We start from the raw sequence: 24,049 nt of genomic DNA on the forward strand, positions 1-24,049 counted from the left end.
CGACACTACTATATTTTGGAGGACTACGGCGGCTCATCGGTAGAGAGTTCACCTCTGGTGCATGAGGTCCTTGGTTCGACCGTAGCTTGCACCAAATGAGCTTTGTAGCGGACAAACACCGTGTGCGTGGGTTTTCTCGGGGTTCTTCCGTTTCCTTCCACCTTTTTATTCCACCATTTTCATAATTTCTCATCATCAGCGTCTCCTTTAGCCTAGCCGGCATAATCGTGGGCCGTAAAACTTAAAAGATTTCATTTCATTTTTCACTAGTATATTTCCGAGAAACAGAAACACTCAAAATTCCCATTTACATTACTGAACAAAAAAATTCTACAATACTTCAAATCGATAGAAAATAAACAATTAAAAATAAATAAATTCTACTTCAGATAATATTGCTTGTATAGAGATTATGATTTTTGATGCTTTCACAACTTTATGTATGTTTCAAGTACCACTCTTTGTTTCTTATTGTTTAATAAAAAAAAATGATTACAACAATATGATATGACTGAAAAAAAAATATTTTCCTAACATATTTAAAATAACTAAACTAGATATACAGGGTTTGTCCGAGAAGTAGTAGGACTGATTTTTTCCTGTCAAAACGTGGTGAAGGAGGGGGGATGTTACTGGGCTGGTTAGATGGTAGGGGTTCTTAGCTACCAGCACACCAGTCGTCACCAATCATCTCCAAGCCTTCTCGGAGTGTAGATGGAGTTAAAGTGAACCCCTTTCAAGGTGTCTTGTCATCTTCACAACGAATCGTTTGTTAGAACAGCGTCAAACTGGGTGAAGTTTTGCGTCAAACTGGGTAAAACTGCAAGTGAGACCCATGACATGATCAAGACTGCTTATGGGAATTATACCATGGGTCGATTAAGTGTTTTTGAGTGGCATAAATTGATCAACATCAATTGATGTTGATCATCTTGTTTGACTGCAAAAGAGTGGTTCACAGAGAGTTTGCACCGCCTGGTCAGACTGTGAATGCTGCACTTTAATTGGAAGTACTTAAAAGACTCAGAAAATGGGTCGGCCGCGTCCATCCAGCAATCGTTGGATCATGGAAACTTCATTATGACAATGTGTCGAGCCGCATTGTCTTTGCTGTCATGGACTTCTTGACTAAACATGGCACTACACATCTTCCCCAGCCACCTACAGCCTAGATGTCACTCCGCCAGACTTTTTCCTCTCCCCTCGATTGAAAAGGGTCATGAAAGGACGACACTACGGCTCGGTCCAGGCCATTCAAGAGGCTGTAACGATTGAGCTGAAGAGCATTCAAGTTTCTGCGCTCCAGGGAACTTTCGATGATTGGCAGAGTCGCTGGAAACTCTGTATTTATGCAGAAGGGGCATATTTTGAAAACTATTAAGTCAAAGTGTCAAAATTCTGAATAATTAAAAAAAAAATCAGTCCTGCTACTTTGCGGAGAAACCCTGTATATCTCTTCCTTTAAAAATTAATACACGATTGTATAATTAAAGAAATGAATTAACTGCTTTGAAGTCAGTAATGTTTTAGTATGAAAGACGTTGCAGTTTTACGTACCGTCCTTTTCTTAATTTAAAAACTATACATAACTGTCTGCTTTTTGTTAGTGAATTTAATGTTAAAAGTAAGTTAATATATACTTTCCTCAGATCTAAGGGCGAATTTTGATAGCTGGAGCTATCGTTGGCTATGAATTCATTGCTCAACATTGATGCTAGGAAACCTCCCCAGGTCCAAATGAGGTCTCATCTGGATGTCACTTACTTCTAGCAACCACCTAAGAAATGTTAGTAATACTTTGTCTTTCAAAAGAAATTAACAAACACGTCTATAATTGACAACTTACCTCGACTTGCAGAGCACGTTTTTCAAACTGGTGTTCTGCCATCTATAGATATTTTGTTGAAATTTTTCAAGTTTCCTACGATTCGTTCAAGGTTAGGTGAGATGCCATTTGGACCTGGGGAGGTTTTTTAGCATCAGTGTTGAGCAATGAATTCATAGCCAACGGTAGCTCCAATTACCAAAATTCGCCTTCAGGTCTGAAGAGGATAGATTAAGAAAGTACTCTTTCAAGTACAGTAAGTTATCTAACCAAAAAATACCTTTCCAACTCCTTAGTCTGACCACCAAATGCAAAGACTGTTCTGATGGAACTAAGGACTTCTTCTGCCACTGCACTGGCTTTACCAGATGAGTCTTGGACTCTTTCTGTTAAACTTCCCTGCCACTGAGAAAAAGAAAAAAACTTCAGTATTTCAATTATTTCAGGGTTATCTTCATACTTTTAATACAAGGTATTCTAAAAGTATTCATTCACTAATTTTTTTGTCTCATCTGAGTGTTCAATTCGAAATGAGTTGAGAATGCTCCAGGAACATTCCCAGAACGAACTCGAAAAGAACTGTTTGTTGTCTATATCAAATATATATATATATATATATATATATATATATATATATATATATATATATATATATATATATGAAGGATACACGGGAATAACAATCTAAGTCATTTTTTTGCAAATTTGAGCTTTTAATACCGTTTTATACAACGAATAATGGTCTTACATATAGTAAACTATGTATTTCGAAAACGTGACCAATGCCCCTGGAATTTGGTTTTGGAAGAATCGTGTACTTTGGAAAAACGATCGAAGTCCACAGGTCCATCGGAAAAACGATCGAAGTCCTTGGTTCCACAGTCCCACTGATTCAATGCAAAGACGAGTTGAGTTCGTGTGTTTGTATGTATCGTTGTGTGTTTTCATGTTTGTGAGCATAACACAATATCAATGCATAACATTAGTACACCTTTGTTTTATTAGTTGACTTCTGTTTCGCTAGCGTATAACATCGAGTGCTGTGCTTTGCAATGGATAACTCTAGTTTGGATAAACAGTTTGCACCAAAAGCTGGGCCCAGTGGGAAGAAAGGAGTTTAGGATGCATCAAAACGAATTCAAGTCATGAGTCACTTCACTGGAGATGATTGCATAAAGTTTGATGATGAAGTCCCGATGAAGTTTCCTCCATGTTGTGGCATTACTACACGTAAGTTCCATCAAACACTATTAGTGACTTGTACATATTCTGCGATTCCTGCCCAAGGCAGAACAAAACCTACCCAACATTTCGATTGTTTCACTTTATGGTCTATACAACGGAATGGTTTCAGAGCATTCAGATTTCATTTCCAGTAATTGGCTATTTATACTTATAATGTGACAAAAACATAGGCATATTAAATACTCGATCCATATGTGAAACACCTAATGACTGGCATAAGGTCATTGAACACGCATGCAAAAAAAAAAAAAAAAAAAAAAAAAATAATAATAATAATAATAATAATAATAATAATAATAATAATAATAACTCTTTCATTGTGATAGAGTGTAAGCCTTTTTTTCCGACAATGGACAACATTTTTTTAGGCAAGAAATACAAGAAAAAATTCCCTTAGGCACAAAGGACAATCTTATAACTCCTTGTGAAGAAGATGGATACACTGGTTCACCTTCAAAATCATAGAAATCTCTCAACTTCGAGAACTGAAAGCAGACCTATTGCCTCCGATAAAGCAGGGACAGCCGATTGAAATTTCCCGTAAAAAGTTGCAATTCTTGAAGCAATTCTGTGGGCCAGAAGCGGAACAGTACTTCAGTTCATTGAGAATACGCGAAAGTGAGGTGGACGAAGACAGTAAGTTTCAGTAAAGACAACCCCCACAAACAAGAAACAAGGTGAAATATTATGTCTATGTATGTATTGATTATTCAAGAAAGGTTCTGTATTTTTGTTTTGTAACTGTAATTGTTTTGTTTGTAACAGCTAATCATTGTAATCTAAATGACTATAGGATTCACTAAAATAGTCAAACCTATTGGACAAATATTGGTTTGTAACAGTAGCAATAGAAACCAGTGGGTCTTGGGGTCACGAAGGATGTAATTTCCTTAATGAAGTTGGTCATCGAATAGCAATCAAAACTGGTGACCCCCGAGCTACTGCATTCCTTTTCCAACGTATTAGCATCGCCATCCAGCGCGGGAATGTGTCATCGATCTTAGGCACATTACCTCCTGGTAAAGAACTGGACGAGATTTTTCTTCTATAACCCACAATAAGACGGAAGTAGAGACATCCTAGGAGGCTGACAACCACTTTGGCTATGTTCATGAAGAATGTTTTGAACCCAGTTTGGATAAATATACATTCTTGGAAGTCATGGCTAATACCGGTAAATTTAGGAGTGGTAGCAACATTATCTACAGATTTTACTTTGTTGCTCAAAATCGTTAAAGACCCGAAAGATATTGTTGTCAAGCTGTCCGATGTTTATTTTGGAACAAATATGATGGCTACAGATAATCTATGTATTCTTAGATGTGCTTATAAGGAAGAAAATAATGTCCGTATTGTTATTGTAATATTCTTATTAACGGGAAATTGTATGTTTAAACCTATAATGCATATACAAAAGTTATAATATGGATCACTAAAATTGTGTATTACTTAAGAACAGAAAAACAGACGCAATAATTGTAGAGAACAAACTGAAAATAGTCCTTACACTTTTAAATTGCTTTCTCTCACAAACTTTAAAAATGGACTTAGATCGTTATTCCCGTGTACCGTTTATATATATAAACCAAAGATGGTAAACTGTTTGTCTTATAACTGAAAGAAGAATAATTGCGTATGAAAAGCTGGAATGCCTAAAAAATAAGTTGCTTGAACCATGAGCCTGGATAATAAAACAGTAAGTTATTATGTTGAATGATTCGAAGCAGAAGGGGAATAGAGATTATAAACTGAATGAAACCGAGCAGACAGCAACTGACAACAGAAGACCAAAATGTTTCGATTATTGAAGCTAACGCAGCAAACCCGTTTGCTCCTGCAACAAATCTGAAAACAACTTTAGGTTTGGAATGTATTGCAGAGACATGGAACTGTACTCACATTATTTGTTCTGCTTTCCAGATTAAACTAACAGATGCACATATACATGCTCACTTAGAGTTTGCAAGGACGCACATCAACAAGCCACAAGACTTCTAGAACCGGGATTGATGAGAAAGTCTTTAGTTTATACGAAGAAGGAAACCTGTTAAAACGTTCTACGATATGTTGTTTTACGAAGACACATATTCAAAATGGAGAGTTCAAAATTGAAAAAAATCGCAAAATATCATCTCTCTATAACTTACGATTCCCGGGATATGGCTCCTTAAATCTCCCGAAATCAGAACTTTTTTTGGCCAATATCTGGGGAACGGTTGCCAGTTGGCCAGTGGCCACCGGTTACCATTTGGTACCAAAATGTTCACTATCCTCTTAGGTGTTGATTAACACCAATATGATCTCTCTATAACTTACGGTTCCCGAGATATGGCTCCTTAAATCTCCCGAAATCGGAACTTTTTTGGCCAATATCTCGGGAACGGTAAGAGTGACGCGAAAAATTCCATCACTTTCTCAGATAGGGTTTGATGCTCTATCGAATGGAGGGTTCAAATCCCTATGACTTACAGTTCCTGAGATATGGCTCCTTAAATCTCCCGAAATCAGAACTTTTTTTGGCCAATATATAGGGAACGGTAAGAGTGACGCGAAAAAATCCATCACTTTCTCAGATAGTTTTTGATGCTCTATCGAATGGAGGGTTCAAATCCCTATGACTTACAGTTCCTGAGATATGGCTCCTTAAATCTCCCGAAATCAGAACTTTTTTTGGCCAATATATAGGGAACGGTAAGAGTGACGCGAAAAAATCCATCACTTTCTCAGATAGTTTTTGATGCTCTATCGAATGGAGGGTTCAAATCCCTATGACTTACAGTTCCTGAGATATGGCTCCTTAAATCTCCCGAAATCAGAACTTTTTTTGGCCAATATCTCGGGAACGGTAAGAGTGACGCGAAAAATTCCATCACTTTCTCAGATAGTTTTTGATGCTCTATCGAATGGAGGGTTCAAATCCCTATGACTTACAGTTCCTGAGATATGGCTCCTTAAATCTCCCGAAATCCGAACTTTTTTTGGCCAATATCTCGGGAACGGTAAGAGTGACGCGAAAAATTCCATCACTTTCTCAGATAGGGTTTGATGCTCTATCGAATGGAGGGTTCAAATCCCTATGACTTACAGTTCCTGAGATATGGCTCCTTAAATCTCCCGAAATCCGAACTTTTTTTGGCCAATATCTCGGGAACGGTAAGAGTGACGCGAAAAATTCCATCACTTTCTCAGATAGTTTTTGATGCTCTATCGAATGGAGGGTTCAAATCCCTATGACTTACAGTTCCTGAGATATGGCTCCTTAAATCTCCCGAAATCCGAACTTTTTTTGGCCAATATCTCGGGAACGGTAAGAGTGACGCGAAAAATTCCATCACTTTCTCAGATAGGGTTTGATGCTCTATCGAATGGAGGGTTCAAATCCCTATGACTTACAGTTCCTGAGATATGGCTCCTTAAATCTCCCGAAATCAGAACTTTTTTTGGCCAATATATAGGGAACGGTAAGAGTGACGCGAAAAAATCCATCACTTTCTCAGATAGTTTTTGATGCTCTATCGAATGGAGGGTTCAAATCCCTATGACTTACAGTTCCTGAGATATGGCTCCTTAAATCTCCCGAAATCAGAACTTTTTTTGGCCAATATCTCGGGAACGGTAAGAGTGACGCGAAAAATTCCATCACTTTCTCAGATAGTTTTTGATGCTCTATCGAATGGAGGGTTCAAATCCCTATGACTTACAGTTCCTGAGATATGGCTCCTTAAATCTCCCGAAATCCGAACTTTTTTTGGCCAATATCTCGGGAACGGTAAGAGTGACGCGAAAAATTCCATCACTTTCTCAGATAGGGTTTGATGCTCTATCGAATGGAGGGTTCAAATCCCTATGACTTACAGTTCCTGAGATATGGCTCCTTAAATCTCCCGAAATCGGAACTTTTTTGGCCAATATCTCGGGAACGGTAAGAGTGACGCGAAAAATTCCATCACTTTCTCAGATAGGGTTTGATGCTCTATCGAATGGAGGGTTCAAATCCCTATGACTTACAGTTCCTGAGATATGGCTCCTTAAATCTCCCGAAATCAGAACTTTTTTTGGCCAATATCTCGGGAACGGTAAGAGTGACGCGAAAAATTCCATCACTTTCTCAGATAGTTTTTGATGCTCTATCGAATGGAGGGTTCAAATCCCTATGACTTACAGTTCCTGAGATATGGCTCCTTAAATCTCCCGAAATCCGAACTTTTTTTGGCCAATATCTCGGGAACGGTAAGAGTGACGCGAAAAATTCCATCACTTTCTCAGATAGGGTTTGATGCTCTATCGAATGGAGGGTTCAAATCCCTATGACTTACAGTTCCTGAGATATGGCTCCTTAAATCTCCCGAAATCCGAACTTTTTTTGGCCAATATCTCGGGAACGGTAAGAGTGACGCGAAAAATTCCATCACTTTCTCAGATAGTTTTTGATGCTCTATCGAATGGAGGGTTCAAATCCCTATGACTTACAGTTCCTGAGATATGGCTCCTTAAATCTCCCGAAATCCGAACTTTTTTTGGCCAATATCTCGGGAACGGTAAGAGTGACGCGAAAAATTCCATCACTTTCTCAGATAGGGTTTGATGCTCTATCGAATGGAGGGTTCAAATCCCTATGACTTACAGTTCCTGAGATATGGCTCCTTAAATCTCCCGAAATCAGAACTTTTTTTGGCCAATATATAGGGAACGGTAAGAGTGACGCGAAAAAATCCATCACTTTCTCAGATAGTTTTTGATGCTCTATCGAATGGAGGGTTCAAATCCCTATGACTTACAGTTCCTGAGATATGGCTCCTTAAATCTCCCGAAATCCGAACTTTTTTTGGCCAATATCTCGGGAACGGTAAGAGTGACGCGAAAAATTCCATCACTTTCTCAGATAGGGTTTGATGCTCTATCGAATGGAGGGTTCAAATCCCTATGACTTACAGTTCCTGAGATATGGCTCCTTAAATCTCCCGAAATCCGAACTTTTTTTGGCCAATATCTCGGGAACGGTAAGAGTGACGCGAAAAATTCCATCACTTTCTCAGATAGTTTTTGATGCTCTATCGAATGGAGGGTTCAAATCCCTATGACTTACAGTTCCTGAGATATGGCTCCTTAAATCTCCCGAAATCCGAACTTTTTTTGGCCAATATCTCGGGAACGGTAAGAGTGACGCGAAAAATTCCATCACTTTCTCAGATAGGGTTTGATGCTCTATCGAATGGAGGGTTCAAATCCCTATGACTTACAGTTCCTGAGATATGGCTCCTTAAATCTCCCGAAATCAGAACTTTTTTTGGCCAATATATAGGGAACGGTAAGAGTGACGCGAAAACTTCCCTCACTTTCTCAGATAGTTTTTGATGCTCTATCGAATGGAGGGTTCAAATCCCTATGACTTACAGTTCCTGAGATATGGCTCCTTAAATCTCCCGAAATCCGAACTTTTTTTGGCCAATATATAGGGAACGGTAAGAGTGACGCGAAAAATTCCATCACTTTCTCAGATAGTTTTTGATGCTCTATCGAATGGAGGGTTCAAATCCCTATGACTTACAGTTCCTGAGATATGGCTCCTTAAATCTCCCGAAATCAGAACTTTTTTTGGCCAATATCTCGGGAACGGTAAGAGTGACGCGAAAAATTCCATCACTTTCTCAGATAGGGTTTGATGCTCTATCGAATGGAGGGTTCAAATCCCTATGACTTACAGTTCCTGAGATATGGCTCCTTAAATCTCCCGAAATCAGAACTTTTTTTGGCCAATATATAGGGAACGGTAAGAGTGACGCGAAAACTTCCCTCACTTTCTCAGATAGTTTTTGATGCTCTATCGAATGGAGGGTTCAAATCCCTATGACTTACAGTTCCTGAGATATGGCTCCTTAAATCTCCCGAAATCCGAACTTTTTTTGGCCAATATATAGGGAACGGTAAGAGTGACGCGAAAAATTCCATCACTTTCTCAGATAGTTTTTGATGCTCTATCGAATGGAGGGTTCAAATCCCTATGACTTACAGTTCCTGAGATATGGCTCCTTAAATCTCCCGAAATCAGAACTTTTTTTGGCCAATATCTCGGGAACGGTAAGAGTGACGCGAAAAATTCCATCACTTTCTCAGATAGGGTTTGATGCTCTATCGAATGGAGGGTTCAAATCCCTATGACTTACAGTTCCTGAGATATGGCTCCTTAAATCTCCCGAAATCAGAACTTTTTTTGGCCAATATATAGGGAACGGTAAGAGTGACGCGAAAACTTCCCTCACTTTCTCAGATAGTTTTTGATGCTCTATCGAATGGAGGGTTCAAATCCCTATGACTTACAGTTCCTGAGATATGGCTCCTTAAATCTCCCGAAATCCGAACTTTTTTTGGCCAATATCTCGGGAACGGTAAGAGTGACGCGAAAAATTCCATCACTTTCTCAGATAGTTTTTGATGCTCTATCGAATGGAGGGTTCAAATCCCTATGACTTACAGTTCCTGAGATATGGCTCCTTAAATCTCCCGAAATCCGAACTTTTTTTGGCCAATATCTCGGGAACGGTAAGAGTGACGCGAAAAATTCCATCACTTTCTCAGATAGTTTTTGATGCTCTATCGAATGGAGGGTTCAAATCCCTATGACTTACAGTTCCTGAGATATGGCTCCTTAAATCTCCCGAAATCCGAACTTTTTTTGGCCAATATCTCGGGAACGGTAAGAGTGACGCGAAAAATTCCATCACTTTCTCAGATAGGGTTTGATGCTCTATCGAATGGAGGGTTCAAATCCCTATGACTTACAGTTCCTGAGATATGGCTCCTTAAATCTCCCGAAATCGGAACTTTTTTGGCCAATATCTCGGGAACGGTAAGAGTGACGCGAAAAATTCCATCACTTTCTCAGATAGGGTTTGATGCTCTATCGAATGGAGGGTTCAAATCCCTATGACTTACAGTTCCTGAGATATGGCTCCTTAAATCTCCCGAAATCCGAACTTTTTTTGGCCAATATCTCGGGAACGGTAAGAGTGACGCGAAAAATTCCATCACTTTCTCAGATAGTTTTTGATGCTCTATCGAATGGAGGGTTCAAATCCCTATGACTTACAGTTCCTGAGATATGGCTCCTTAAATCTCCCGAAATCCGAACTTTTTTTGGCCAATATCTCGGGAACGGTAAGAGTGACGCGAAAAATTCCATCACTTTCTCAGATAGGGTTTGATGCTCTATCGAATGGAGGGTTCAAATCCCTATGACTTACAGTTCCTGAGATATGGCTCCTTAAATCTCCCGAAATCCGAACTTTTTTTGGCCAATATCTCGGGAACGGTAAGAGTGACGCGAAAAATTCCATCACTTTCTCAGATAGGGTTTGATGCTCTATCGAATGGAGGGTTCAAATCCCTATGACTTACAGTTCCTGAGATATGGCTCCTTAAATCTCCCGAAATCAGAACTTTTTTTGGCCAATATCTCGGGAACGGTAAGAGTGACGCGAAAAATTCCATCACTTTCTCAGATAGGGTTTGATGCTCTATCGAATGGAGGGTTCAAATCCCTATGACTTACAGTTCCTGAGATATGGCTCCTTAAATCTCCCGAAATCCGAACTTTTTTTGGCCAATATATAGGGAACGGTAAGAGTGACGCGAAAAATTCCATCACTTTCTCAGATAGTTTTTGATGCTCTATCGAATGGAGGGTTCAAATCCCTATGACTTACAGTTCCTGAGATATGGCTCCTTAAATCTCCCGAAATCCGAACTTTTTTTGGCCAATATCTCGGGAACGGTAAGAGTGACGCGAAAAATTCCATCACTTTCTCAGATAGTTTTTGATGCTCTATCGAATGGAGGGTTCAAATCCCTATGACTTACAGTTCCTGAGATATGGCTCCTTAAATCTCCCGAAATCCGAACTTTTTTTGGCCAATATCTCGGGAACGGTAAGAGTGACGCGAAAAATTCCATCACTTTCTCAGATAGTTTTTGATGCTCTATCGAATGGAGGGTTCAAATCCCTATGACTTACAGTTCCTGAGATATGGCTCCTTAAATCTCCCGAAATCCGAACTTTTTTTGGCCAATATATAGGGAACGGTAAGAGTGACGCGAAAAATTCCATCACTTTCTCAGATAGGGTTTGATGCTCTATCGAATGGAGGGTTCAAATCCCTATGACTTACAGTTCCTGAGATATGGCTCCTTAAATCTCCCGAAATCCGAACTTTTTTTGGCCAATATATAGGGAACGGTAAGAGTGACGCGAAAAATTCCATCACTTTCTCAGATAGTTTTTGATGCTCTATCGAATGGAGGGTTCAAATCCCTATGACTTACAGTTCCTGAGATATGGCTCCTTAAATCTCCCGAAATCCGAACTTTTTTTGGCCAATATATAGGGAACGGTAAGAGTGACGCGAAAAATTCCATCACTTTCTCAGATAGTTTTTGATGCTCTATCGAATGGAGGGTTCAAATCCCTATGACTTACAGTTCCTGAGATATGGCTCCTTAAATCTCCCGAAATCCGAACTTTTTTTGGCCAATATATAGGGAACGGTAAGAGTGACGCGAAAAATTCCATCACTTTCTCAGATAGTTTTTGATGCTCTATCGAATGGAGGGTTCAAATCCCTATGACTTACAGTTCCTGAGATATGGCTCCTTAAATCTCCCGAAATCCGAACTTTTTTTGGCCAATATATAGGGAACGGTAAGAGTGACGCGAAAAATTCCATCACTTTCTCAGATAGTTTTTGATGCTCTATCGAATGGAGGGTTCAAATCCCTATGACTTACAGTTCCTGAGATATGGCTCCTTAAATCTCCCGAAATCCGAACTTTTTTTGGCCAATATCTCGGGAACGGTAAGAGTGACGCGAAAAATTCCAACACTTTCTCAGATAGGTTTTGATGCTCTATCGAATGGAAGGCTCAAAATTGAAAAATTCGCAAATAAACAGACAGACAGACACACAGACAGAAAATTCAGTAACGAACTTTTTAACTTCATTGACCAGATTCTTGGGCTGTGGTGGCTCAGTGGTAGAGTGTTTACCTCTGCTGTATAGGTCTCTGGTTCGTTCTCAGCTCCCGCCAGTTGGGTTTTATGTTAGAAAAATAGCTTATGCATGGGCATCTTCCCTCCATTTCGTTCATGATATCATCATAACTGTCTCCTTTAGCCTCGGACAATAATCATGTAGGACGTTAAACTAAGATAATAATGGAATAAATAGCCTCTCTGCTGAAATCCCCATTCAGAAATATCAATAAAATAATAATAAAAGCAAGTTCTAACCCACTTACTTAACTTATTTAGGAGGGCTCTGAGTACCGAGTTCAATGATGCGGCTTCATAGTTTTCTGCCTACCCCGTCTAGTACAGTACATACTTTAAACAACCTTTCTTAAGTCTAGCAATTTCGATAATCCGGAACAAAGTAACTGGATTACTAAAAGTCAACTGTAAATGAAAAGTTTTAAAATATTCAAATAATCATTAAAGAGAAAGAGAGGTCCCGAATTGGATCAAATTAAATGTTAGAAAGAAAGTGTAATCTTACCTTAAAAATACAACAAAGAACAATGGCGACCAGTGGGAAAAGTGATAAGCTAACAAGTGTTAGCTCCCAACCGTAATAAAGTGCCATAGCCAAAGAACACAATCCAATAGATACCAAATAAAGGAAATTACCAAGTTTGTCTCCAATACCTTCCTGAAGTTTATTCAAATCACTGCAAAAAAGATTATTCCTTTTTATAATATTTCCGTTGGAATTCGTAATTTTATAGAATTGAAAGATAACTGTAGATAGGGAAAAATAGTAATTTTAGGATCTGACACAGCAAAAAGTGTTTTTGCTTCTTTTTTTTTAATTTGACACTTTAAATAGTAATTTTGTTACAAAATATGTAATTCTTTATTGTTTATATTATAGTATATTAAATTTTAAAACCTCGAAATTATTGTAAGTATTTAAACTTGTGTAAAAATCTATGTAAACAATTTAAGACTGGCTTGAGTGCAAAATATTAACTATCTAAATTGAATGAATTAAGTCAGGGTGTTTCCAAAATCTAATCCCATTTATTGGAATAAGCCCAAAAGTTATTTTATTCTATCAGACATACACGTGGAACTTCCAGACAAGGAAATATGAAGGGCATGGGGATTGCATTTTGCGGTTTTATATAAAAAGGACCACCTACGTTCACTCAACAAACACTTCAAGTCTACACTTCCGCTCTAGACTTGCCATCCGCCTACAAGTTATGTAAGTCAAGAAAAGGCAGAGCCATCGAGGTTTACTTCAACTACCTCAAGGATTATAATGCAAGTATCTTTTCATATTCATCTTTTCTGACACTTTCAGGTTCTTTGCTTCGTATCTCAAGAACAGCCATATGTTAAAAGAGCAAGTAATGAAATTAAAACCTCTTTATCCTCAGTAATCAGTTTCCTATTCTCTTTAATTCATGTTTGTCTGTATCTCTCACAATATTCTGTGAGAAATCATCCAAAGATTTAGATAGACTGATAACCTGCAATCAAGGGTTCGATTCTCGGTTTACACCATAGTATTAACTATTCTTCACAGAATTACAATATGTTCAAATATGTACCGGTTGCACATGAAATATGTAGGAACAATTTGTAATACTTACTACGTGCACAGGATTTTACCTAATCACTTAAAAATATAAATTGACGCACGTTCACAATAATTTGTAAAAGTATTCTTTTGTTTATTGCGTCCAATATTTAATGTACTATTAACAATACTGTTTCCATATCACTGACATCTTCCTCAGCAGATCTATGCAACTCAATTCGTCACTATCGTTCATATATTCCGAAACAGTTTCGATGGCTCATTCTCTATTTCTCAAATGTCAAATCTTTGTGCTTCTCTCTTTTAAATACTGGTTTATTTCTTTCTTTCTTGAAGTTTAACGACCCTTTTCAGCAACAAGGCTGTGTGAGATATAAACCTGCAATTCAAGGTGTAATCCGAACTGTCATTATGGGCTCAAATTTTAATGCTTTCCGGAACTCGAACCCAGGATCAGGTGCATTAAATATTGGTCTTATAATTTTTTGACCACTAAAGCACTAACATCTGATGCACAGAACATGAATCTATTGTAGTATTAGCAGCAAAACGTTGATTTTGAGTTTAACGCCCCGTTCAGCAGCGAGGCTATATGAGACGTGGACCTACTGATTAACGTGGAATCCGAACCACATGAGCTCCCGCCGGGAATCGAACCCGGGTCTCCCACGCCACAGGCGCGTACGCTAACCGCTTCTCCACGAAGGAGCTCATAGCAGCAAAACGTGTAAATAGTGCTTTTGTACATGTAATTTTTATTTCTTTTAATTTCTAGTGTCTACTATTTAGTATTCTAGTGAAACAGACCAAAATCATATTCACGAGGAAATTAAATGTCGAGTAGAAGCAGGGGGTTCGTGTTATTATTTAGTTCAAAATCTCTTGTCGTCGCGAATTTTGTCGAGGAATTTGAAATTTAAAATATATAAAATGAAAATCATGTCTGTTGTGCTGTATGGTTGCGAAAGATAGTCGCTTACTTTGAGGGAAGAATGTAGACTGAAAGTATTTGAGAACTAGATCCTGAAACGAATATTCGGACCCAAGAGAAACGGGAGTGGTGAATGGCGCAAACTTCATAATGAGGAACTACATAATTTATATCGTTTAACAAACATTATTGTGGTCGTCAAGTCTAGGAGGCTCAGGTGGGTAGGTCATGTAACCAGAATAGAAAAAAGTAGGAATACTTTGAAAGTTTTAACTGTAAGCCCAATCGGAAAACGACCATTAGGAAGACCTAGCCGTAGATGGGAGGACAATATTAAGATGAATCTCGCAGAAATAGAAATATAAAGTAGAAACTGGATCCAGTTGGCTAAGGATATAAGTCAATGGAAATCTTTTGTGAACGCGGCATTGAACCTCCTGGTTCAATAAACCATAAAGTTAGTTAGTTTTAGTGAGAAAATTCTAAGTAGTCAACAGAGTTGTAATAAGAAATTTTATAATATACGTGAGAAGACCAATAGGTATAAGAAGTATGTAAATACTATTAGCACGAAGATTTACCAATTTAAAAAGACGGAAAGCACCGTCGGAACTGTTTCAGAACAGAAAAGATAGGGACGCATTAGATAAGCATCTTTATTTCTTTATTTTGATAATTTGCAGTAACGTCAGGTGTGTATTCTAATTAACTATTAAGAATACTCATCAATCCTGACATAATTTTTTCACATTTTGAAAAATATTGTGTAAATTAAAAAAGAAAACCGCAATTATTTAATGTTTTGAAAATACTACTTAGTCTTGTAATTTGAGCTGTCGATATTTGCTATTGTAAAACAAAATATCTTCAGATCAACTATGATGTCTTGGGCTTCGGCAACAAACTCGACAAAAATGACGATCCTCTGAAAACAGTGCGTCGTTTGCTGAGTACGGTAATACTTTCAAGTTAGAAGAAAATTATGCAGACAATAAACTAGGCAAAAATGATAATCACATAAAAACTTTGGTGGTTTGTTTACTAGTAATTTGAGGTTACAAGAAAATTACTCAAACGGAAAATTAGACAAAATGACGACGCTCTGAAAAAATACTAAGTAGTACTTTGAGGTTAGTTGAAAATTACTCAAACGACGGCGGCGGATAAAAATAAGGACCAACTAATAAACCCTGCGTAGTTTCTTGAGTAGTAGTTTGAAGTTAGTAGAAAATTATTCAGACCGAGAACTGGGGAAAGATGACAGCCCTCTGGAAAACACTGTGTACTTTCCTCAGTAATACTTTGAAGTTAGTAGAAGATACGAAGGCGATGAAATGGGCAAAAATGACAACTCTTTAAAAAGTATTGTGTAGTTTCTTGAGTAATACTTTCTAGTTAGTAGAAAATTACGCACAAAAAATATAATATGGACCATATTATAGCCATATGTGAAATTTAGAACCCTGCGTTCTTTATTTTGCAATAGGCTGACAAAAACAACAGAGGAAGCTTTTGAAATAATCCCAAATTTAATCAAATTGATACATCTTGGCGCATAAATAGATGTGTAAACAGTTTACACACACACACACACACACACACACACATATATATATATATATAACGTTATATTTATTACAAATTCCTATATTTTTCTTTGAATTCTGAATTCTGCAAACTTTTTCAAAAGCTGATGACTGAAGAGGACTAATGAGAACTCTTAAAATTTATCGATTTATGTTGAAATTATTTACAATTATAATAAAAGTATAAATGAATTTGTCTTGTGGAGCCAGGGTTATAAATTTAAAGCAAAATTATTTGAAAATTAATTATAGTGTATATCCAAAAGCACAAGTTTTTACATTGGCTTCGACAGCACATAAACTTTGGGGGGACAGACTACCGAGGGAGCTGGAATATATGGAATACTCCCCAGAAAAGCAGAGGGTCCGGGATCCTTTCCCGGAAAATTAAAATAAAAAAAGTCTTCGAACATTGCATTTTAAAGTATTTTTGACTTAAAAAGCAAACAAACACTTAAAAATTTTTGTGTTTTATTTTTACCTTTGATAGTCTTTTTTTTGGGGGAAAATGTGGTACTAAAAATCACTTTACATGATAAAGTTCTCGGGCAATCAGCCAGGTGAAAACTGGTGGATAGACCAACGTTTCGAGAGCTGTCATCGTTCTCATCATCAGGGCAATTATGACAGCTCTCGAAACGTTGGCCTATCCACCAGTTTTCACCTGCTGATTGCCCGAGAAGAACTTTATCATATACGCCGCCAGGAAAGCTTCAAATCTTACTTCAATCACTTTACAGTTTGTTTGTTTGTTCAAACAGGAAAATTCAACCTTTTACAATTTCAGTTAAACTTATATGATACGAAATGTATGTCAAAAACAAAATAATGATTTAAGGTCGTGTGAAGTGCATACTCGGAAACAATAAAGTTTTGAAAACAGGTTTTAGGCCTACAAGCCTACAACTAATGTAAATGAGGCTTAATAATGTATAGTTAAAAAATTAGTTGAAAATTGTTATTTTTTAAGCTAAAATAGACTCGCTTTGCTGCTCGCTATCTAAACAAAAACAGGTTGTTTATTTTACAATTTGCTGCATCTTTACCTTTTTAGGACCAAAAACTAACTGCCTCTTTGCACAATTGGAAACAAATTTTTGTGCTACTATTTTCATATCCATTTTGTCTAACATTGTTTTGTGAACGTAGCAAACTGCTACATGGTTGTGCCTCTTTTGGGTCATAGATCGCCTAAGATACTTCAATATTGAGGGGGGGACGAACACCGTTTTATAAATATTGGCGACCCACGTCCCCGGTGGGATTGACGCCCGTCAGTTCTTATATGGTATAATTAATGGTGAACTTTCCTCTTACATGCTAGCAGAAATTTCGTGTTTTCAACAATTAAAACGAAGGAGGAATGGGATTTTGTGATAAGGATTGTATTGTAGAATTTCGAAAGAAGAGAATTCTGTAGAATTGGGTTTATCTTAAGATTAAAACACTTATATTTATTTTTCGCTCTCTTTCTTTTCTAATTTTTTTTTCTAATTTTCTAAGTTCATATAATGACAGACTGAAAAACTTACTCAGTTACTCGACTTGAGAAATCACCGACATTATGAGTGTCATACCATTCCATATCTTGTCGTAATATAGACCTAAAATACAAACAACGAATTCTGTATACCTGGAATAAAATTAAATACACAAAAGTATTAAATGATAATACTTAATGGTGAAGTACAATAACTAAAAATTACACAGTTCCATAATTATCATGTAATTTTATTTGACTCTGGACCTCACCAGGCGCACAAGAATGTTTCTCAGTTACTGATACTTTCTCTAATTTTTCTCTTCGTGTTTGTTCACTTCTTATCTGATGATAATTTTAGCGAAAGTGCACGTAGTTTTTTAATTACATAGTGTGAAGTATATATATGAGTAGAGTCATGTCAATCCGGATGTTTTTTAACAGGTTTAAAATTGGATCAGAAGATGGAAGTATTGCATTGCATACAGATGAACTGGCAACTGCTTCGTGTTACTGATAAGCGGCACTCACTTCCCGCTCTAATCAAGAGACCATTATTTAAGATGTCGGACAATAGTGTGGTCGTTTAGACAGAACAAAATGTGGTGATGAATTTTTAGTGAAAGAGAACATAAAACCACCTGAAGTTTACAGAAGATTTCAATCAATATATTGGGATGAGATTCAATTGCGGTAAGACATCTGAATGATACAAGCGCTTCAAAGATGGCAGTACGTCTGTCACTGACAATCAAGATTGTGGTTGTTTATAGCCTGCAGCAGTCATTCCTGGAAACATTTAGCGCGTTGATCAGCTTATCATTGCAAAAAGTATCCTGAAGTTGCAAAGATGTGTCATTTCTCTTTAGGAACAACAAACTCAATAATTCGTGACTACTCGCTGTTCCGAAAAGTGAGTGCACACTGGGTTCAAAACTAGTTTTCACTTTCGAGTGGCACAGAAGAATTGAAGTCTACTCTGAATTGAAGGACCGCTATGATAAGGAAGGCCAATATTTCCTGAATCGCATCATCACATGTGATGAAACATAGCAGGGTTCCTACTGATCTGGAGAAATCTATTTCCTAGACATCTTCCTGACTTTCCCTGACTTTTGGCAGAAAACTCCCTGACTTTCATGACAAGTGTCGGATGACGTTGACATATAAGCAAGGAATAAATAACGGTGAGAATTTATATATGAGAACATTTATTCTATGGAGACAAATAATAAACAAACAATTGCTCATACGTACATTCCACTTACCACCCATAAAAATCTGAGTAACTTTCGATACTGTGATCATTAATGGTTGCCTAATCTGAAATTGATTTACAAGTAACGTTAGAAAAAATATATTTTACTTTCCCTGAATTCCAGTCTTTTTCCCTGAGTTTTTCCTGATTTCCCTCACCAGTAGGAATCCTGCATAGGTTCACAATTTCAGGCTGTCCTAGAACGATTTACATGTACTGACAGATCTTTATATGCCAAAATCTTCTAGGATTAGTTAAACGCTGGGATAAATGTATAACAGTAGTAAAGGGTTATGTGGAAAATTAAATGCAGGTTACACTCTTTGACAGTTACTCTCCTTTTTATTATTTATTTTGTGCAAAAAGTCTCGGATTTACTTAAATGATTACTTATATAAATTATATATAAACAAGTATATTTTAAAAACTTTTCATTTATTAAAATCCAAACTACAATATAATATGAAATTATCTTAAAATGAAACTTCTTTAAGTTACCATTCAGCATACCATAGAAGTTCAACGTAACTTTTACAACATCAGTGAATCTTAACCATACAACAGGGATATGTTTCATGATTTTAAAAAAAACGTTTAAATATAAAACTTAGAAGAGTGGGTAAACAATGATTTAGAAAATAAAAATATAAATAATAACGTATTACCAAGAAATAATCAAGTTGTCTCCCATAATACATCACAGTAACGAGAAATTTACCTTTTTTCATAACTACATTATTACTGTTATTATTTTAACAAAACCACGTATGAAGTGAATTGAAATTGTTCAAAAATGTTTTATTACAGCGTTTGCACACGTCCCCGGCAATGCCGCGCGGTACCGACAAGGCCGGAACCGGAACCGGGGCTGCTTTGCACACGCTGCCGGCAAAACCGGTGCCGGATCCGGCAATGTCGGTGCCGGCGCAGCTTTGCACACACATCCCGATAATGCCGGTGCCGAGAAGTAGTTTGAGTTTGAACGTGAAGAAGAGAACATGAGTCCAGCAATAAACAAACGGTATCTCCTTGCCTTGCTGTACTTACGGCGAAGAAAGAGGAAACAAAGCAGCACTAGAAAGATTTGGATCCATCAATTGTTGACAATGCGTCATGTGGAAGGTTCGTTTTATAATTATATGAAAAGCTGCGGAAATATGATTCGAAATTTTTAAATTACTTTCGCAATGATTGATAGAAGCAGTCTTGCAAACTATTATTTTTCTATATTTTCCCCTCGGAGGAGGCTAAACAGAAGAACGAAATAACAAGGTTATTTGCTCTTTGTGTGTGTGGTTGTGTGCGCACGAGGTATATGGTCTTATTTTGGTTTCTTTCTCTTTTTTCACTTTTGTTGCCACAATTTTAACATCTCTTTACATTTCTCAAAATTGAAGCAAGCTGAGATCACGATATTTAAAATAATAATAATAATAATAATAATAATAATAATAATAATAATAATAATAATAATAATAATAATAATAATAATAATAATAATAATAGGTTCTGAAAAGGCAGCATTGCGGTTGCCTATTCACTCAGTCCACAATCGTTCTATGGAACAAATGTCAGACTAGACACAGAGTACATGAATATTTTTATTATTATCTATAGGGTAAAGCAGCACGCAACCACAAGACTGGAAATTGTCTTGTTCTGTTTGTGCTTTTTCAGTTCGTTCTGTAGTTGTGTTTTAGTTTTTATTTATTTTAGTTTTATTTACAACGTTTGTTATGCTTGGAAATTCTTACTTGTTCGATTATGATGGAGATTTAAACCCTTGTGTTCTTATTATGAAGGTTATTCATACCCTACATACTGAGTTGCATAATTAACAAGATAAACACTGGGCAACTATCCTGGATTCATAATTTCTTCACATCTCCATTTTGTTCATTTCCGCCATGTTGATTTTTTTTTTATTATGACTTCATATATGCTAAGACATATTCTCTATCAAAACGAATCCAACTCTTTTGTTTAAATCATTTAAGTAAGTTTCGGCTGTAGAAGATAACAAATTAATACACATACATACATCTGTGAAACTCACTTTCCGCGTTGCCGTAGTTGGGTAATTCAAACAAGATCCGAATTTCCCTTGCTGAGAATTTATGTAAATAGCAAACCGCTATATTTGTGGCACCTCACAACCATTTTGATTACTTCATTATTCATTATATATTAAAGTGATGTGAAAAAAGAAAATAACAGAAAAAAAATGAAGTAAACAAAAAATCAAAATACAGGAAAAGAAACAAGAATACACAACGCTCACTCACTGTAGCTAGATTGAAGAAACCTATCAGCAAGCCAACTCCGGCATTACCGGCTGCGTGTGCATCCACGCGTAAGAAAGCATTGCCGCCGACAAAACTGGAGTCGGAGCCGACACCGACATTGTCGGCGACTAGGCTGACTGCATTTGCCGGTCCTGGGAGTTCCACCGGCTTTTATTTTATTTTATTTTATTTTATTTTATTTTATTTTATTTATTTATTTATTTATTTTTTTGCCGGGTCGGAAAGCGTGTGCAAGCTACCATTTGATTACATTGCCGCCGATACCATCGCTAGCATTGTCGGACAGGACCCGGCATTGCCGGGGACGTGTGCAAACGCTCTGAGGATGTTTTAACTGAGGTTTTGATTATTATTCGGAAACACCAGACTACCGGAAAGTATATATTTTAAACTTCAACTACTGCAAAACAAAAGAAAATTCAGACATCGGATTGAGTGTCTGATGAAAACAATGTTAAGTTGTTGAAACTATAACACTTTATTTTAGTTTCAATAAATAAGTGTATTAAGCTATGGTCAGAAAGTCTTAGTTATTTATGTAATAATTCCAGAGTCATAATGGATAGAGTTATATCTTGTTATATTCTGTTAATTGTACGTGATCAGGAATAATTAGGAATAACTCAATTATAACTGATAATAAATTATTAGCTGACTTTTTAGCCGTATTTCGTATCAGTTTTCCAGGTATTTCCTGATGAGGATGTTAACGGTCTTCTATTATCCAACAATTTATGTACTATGAAGTCATCTGTGATTTGGCCTCTACGGGTAAATCAACTTGAGGTATTGATGGTATTCCGGCTTTTATCATAAAGGAATAGCTGATATTATTCCTGATATTGTTCCTGTATTGGCTTCTTTGTTCAATTAGGGTCTCAAAATTAGCATTTATCGTGACATTTGGAAGACTTTTGTCATTACTTCAATTCATAAAAGTAACAGTAATTTTATTAACGACTAGCTTTTGGCCAGCTGGGAACCCCGCCCCCAGACCGCCGCGTTTGCTCGGTCTACGGCCTCGTATCTCTTATGTATCAGTCTTTGGATCGAGAGTAAACTTCGTGCATTTGCTCTTAACATTTCCTGAATTTAGCCAGCTGGGGGTTTCACCCCTAGACTCCCATGTTTACTTAGCCTACGGCCTTGCATCTCTTAAACGCAGTTCTACCGAATTTCATGTTTCTTTTCCTGTTTTAAATAACTAAAAGGTAAAATTTTGTATCCCAAAAAACGCCTATTTAAATAACATGGAAAATTTCTACATCTCTCGTTTAGATCCCATAAAAATTAAAAATATTCACTTTTGGCAATTTCTCTGTAGGTTAGTTCCGAAAAGCTACAATCATGCCAAATTTAATCATTGTGGCCTACAGGAAGTGCCCAATAATTTTGGGGTGTACATGGTGTCCCATAATAAGTAACATGGGAAAGATTTTTTAGTTCCCCATAAAATTACCCTAGAGTTGTTTTTTTTTTCAATTTTTGGCGATTTACTTAGGTAACGGTAACGAAAATGTACAAGCATACCGAATTTCAAGTTTTTATTCCAACTTCAAGGACCTAAAATATAAGAGTGTAAGAAAAAAAAAAATTAAATAACATGGGGGATTTCTTCATCCCTCCTTTAGACCACCTAAAAATTAAATATATTCTGAAAAAATTAAAATATTTTGAAAATTTTTTCTGGGGTTAGCCCCGAAAAGCTACAATCATGCTAAATTTAAACTTTCCACGTCAACCGGAAGTACTCGTTATTTTACGTCAGTGAGTTCATGTAGTTTTATATATAGTTAGAATTAGAATTAGGATTTTAAACCAATATCTGTTATTAATGTCATTCCAAAGACTTTCAAAGAAATAATTAATAAATATTTGTGTAATCTCTCGCATGAGAAAATTGACATTAACCAACTGGCTTTATGAATGGCAAACCGATAATTACTAATTTTTCTAGTTTAATGAACAATATATTACCTGTAGTTTATAACGGTGGTCAAACAGATGCAATTTACCACGATTTTGCTAAAGCTTTCCATAACCTGCTTCATAACTTGCTGTTGAAGAAGTTGATTAAATTTCATCTACTTGTTTGTATTACTAATTAGCTTGCTTCTTATTTGACTAACAGAAAAATTGTGGAAAAATATAAAGGTAGTTTGTCTTCTGCTTTTAATAGTACATCTGGAGTACCTCAGGGCTCAAGTGTGGGCCCCTTGTTGTTTCTATTGGACATAAATAACATACCTGAGAAAATAACTATTATATATTTACTATATGCGATGATATACATCTCTTGTAATTTTGCGTTAAATACATGGATACATAATGAACATTTAGCTGTCATCTTAGAAAATGTAGACATTTCTGAAAGGGAGAACAATAAAGAACCAAAGCTCGATTTTTTTCCTAAATCATTTATGAAGATTGTAGTGTAGCTGTCTTGTTAACATATACATTAATAAAATTTATTCTGTTCTATGAAATCTCACCTGTCTTTCAGCTGTACAGTTGAATGCTAGAGTGAAAATAAAGCAGAAGACGAATATTCCAAATGAAACAATTGCATTGTATAAAGCAAAATTTGTTACTGTTTCCATAAAGTTACCCTTTACAGGTAACCAGCTGAAAATAAAGTCAATTGAAGAAAAAAATATTAATGTAAATTCTATCAATAACAAATATTTATAACAATTGAAATTTATTTGAGATTAGACGAGAAAACATTTAAGATTGTGGCAATAAATCTTAAGAAAGGGATATAATATTTATCTAGTATCATTAAAATAACAAGCTAGAAAAAACAGAGATAGACAGGAA

At 36.6% G+C, this 24,049-nt stretch overlaps 1 protein-coding gene across 1 annotated transcript in view; it reads right to left on the reverse strand.

The window, feature by feature from the left end:
- LOC145672059 (ATP-dependent translocase ABCB1-like) overlaps positions 1–23,848 on the reverse strand; it is a 112,848-nt gene extending 89,000 nt beyond the window's left edge. Inside the window, exons 1-4 of the mRNA XM_081741291.1 lie at positions 23,722–23,848; positions 17,718–17,818; positions 12,619–12,790; positions 2,106–2,230 (exon numbers count right to left, since the gene is read on the reverse strand). Coding sequence (XP_081597417.1) covers positions 2,106–2,230; positions 12,619–12,790; positions 17,718–17,818; positions 23,722–23,829 — 506 coding nt within the window. The 5' untranslated portion in view covers positions 23,830–23,848. The remainder of the gene's footprint in view (positions 1–2,105; positions 2,231–12,618; positions 12,791–17,717; positions 17,819–23,721) is intronic.
- Positions 23,849–24,049: the final 201 nt, after the last annotated feature.

The sequence above is a fragment of the Thermobia domestica genome, chromosome 15 (assembly GCF_964235325.1).
Source record: "Thermobia domestica chromosome 15, izTheDome1.hap1.1, whole genome shotgun sequence".
In the NCBI taxonomy this organism is placed as follows: domain Eukaryota; kingdom Metazoa; phylum Arthropoda; class Insecta; order Zygentoma; family Lepismatidae; genus Thermobia; species Thermobia domestica.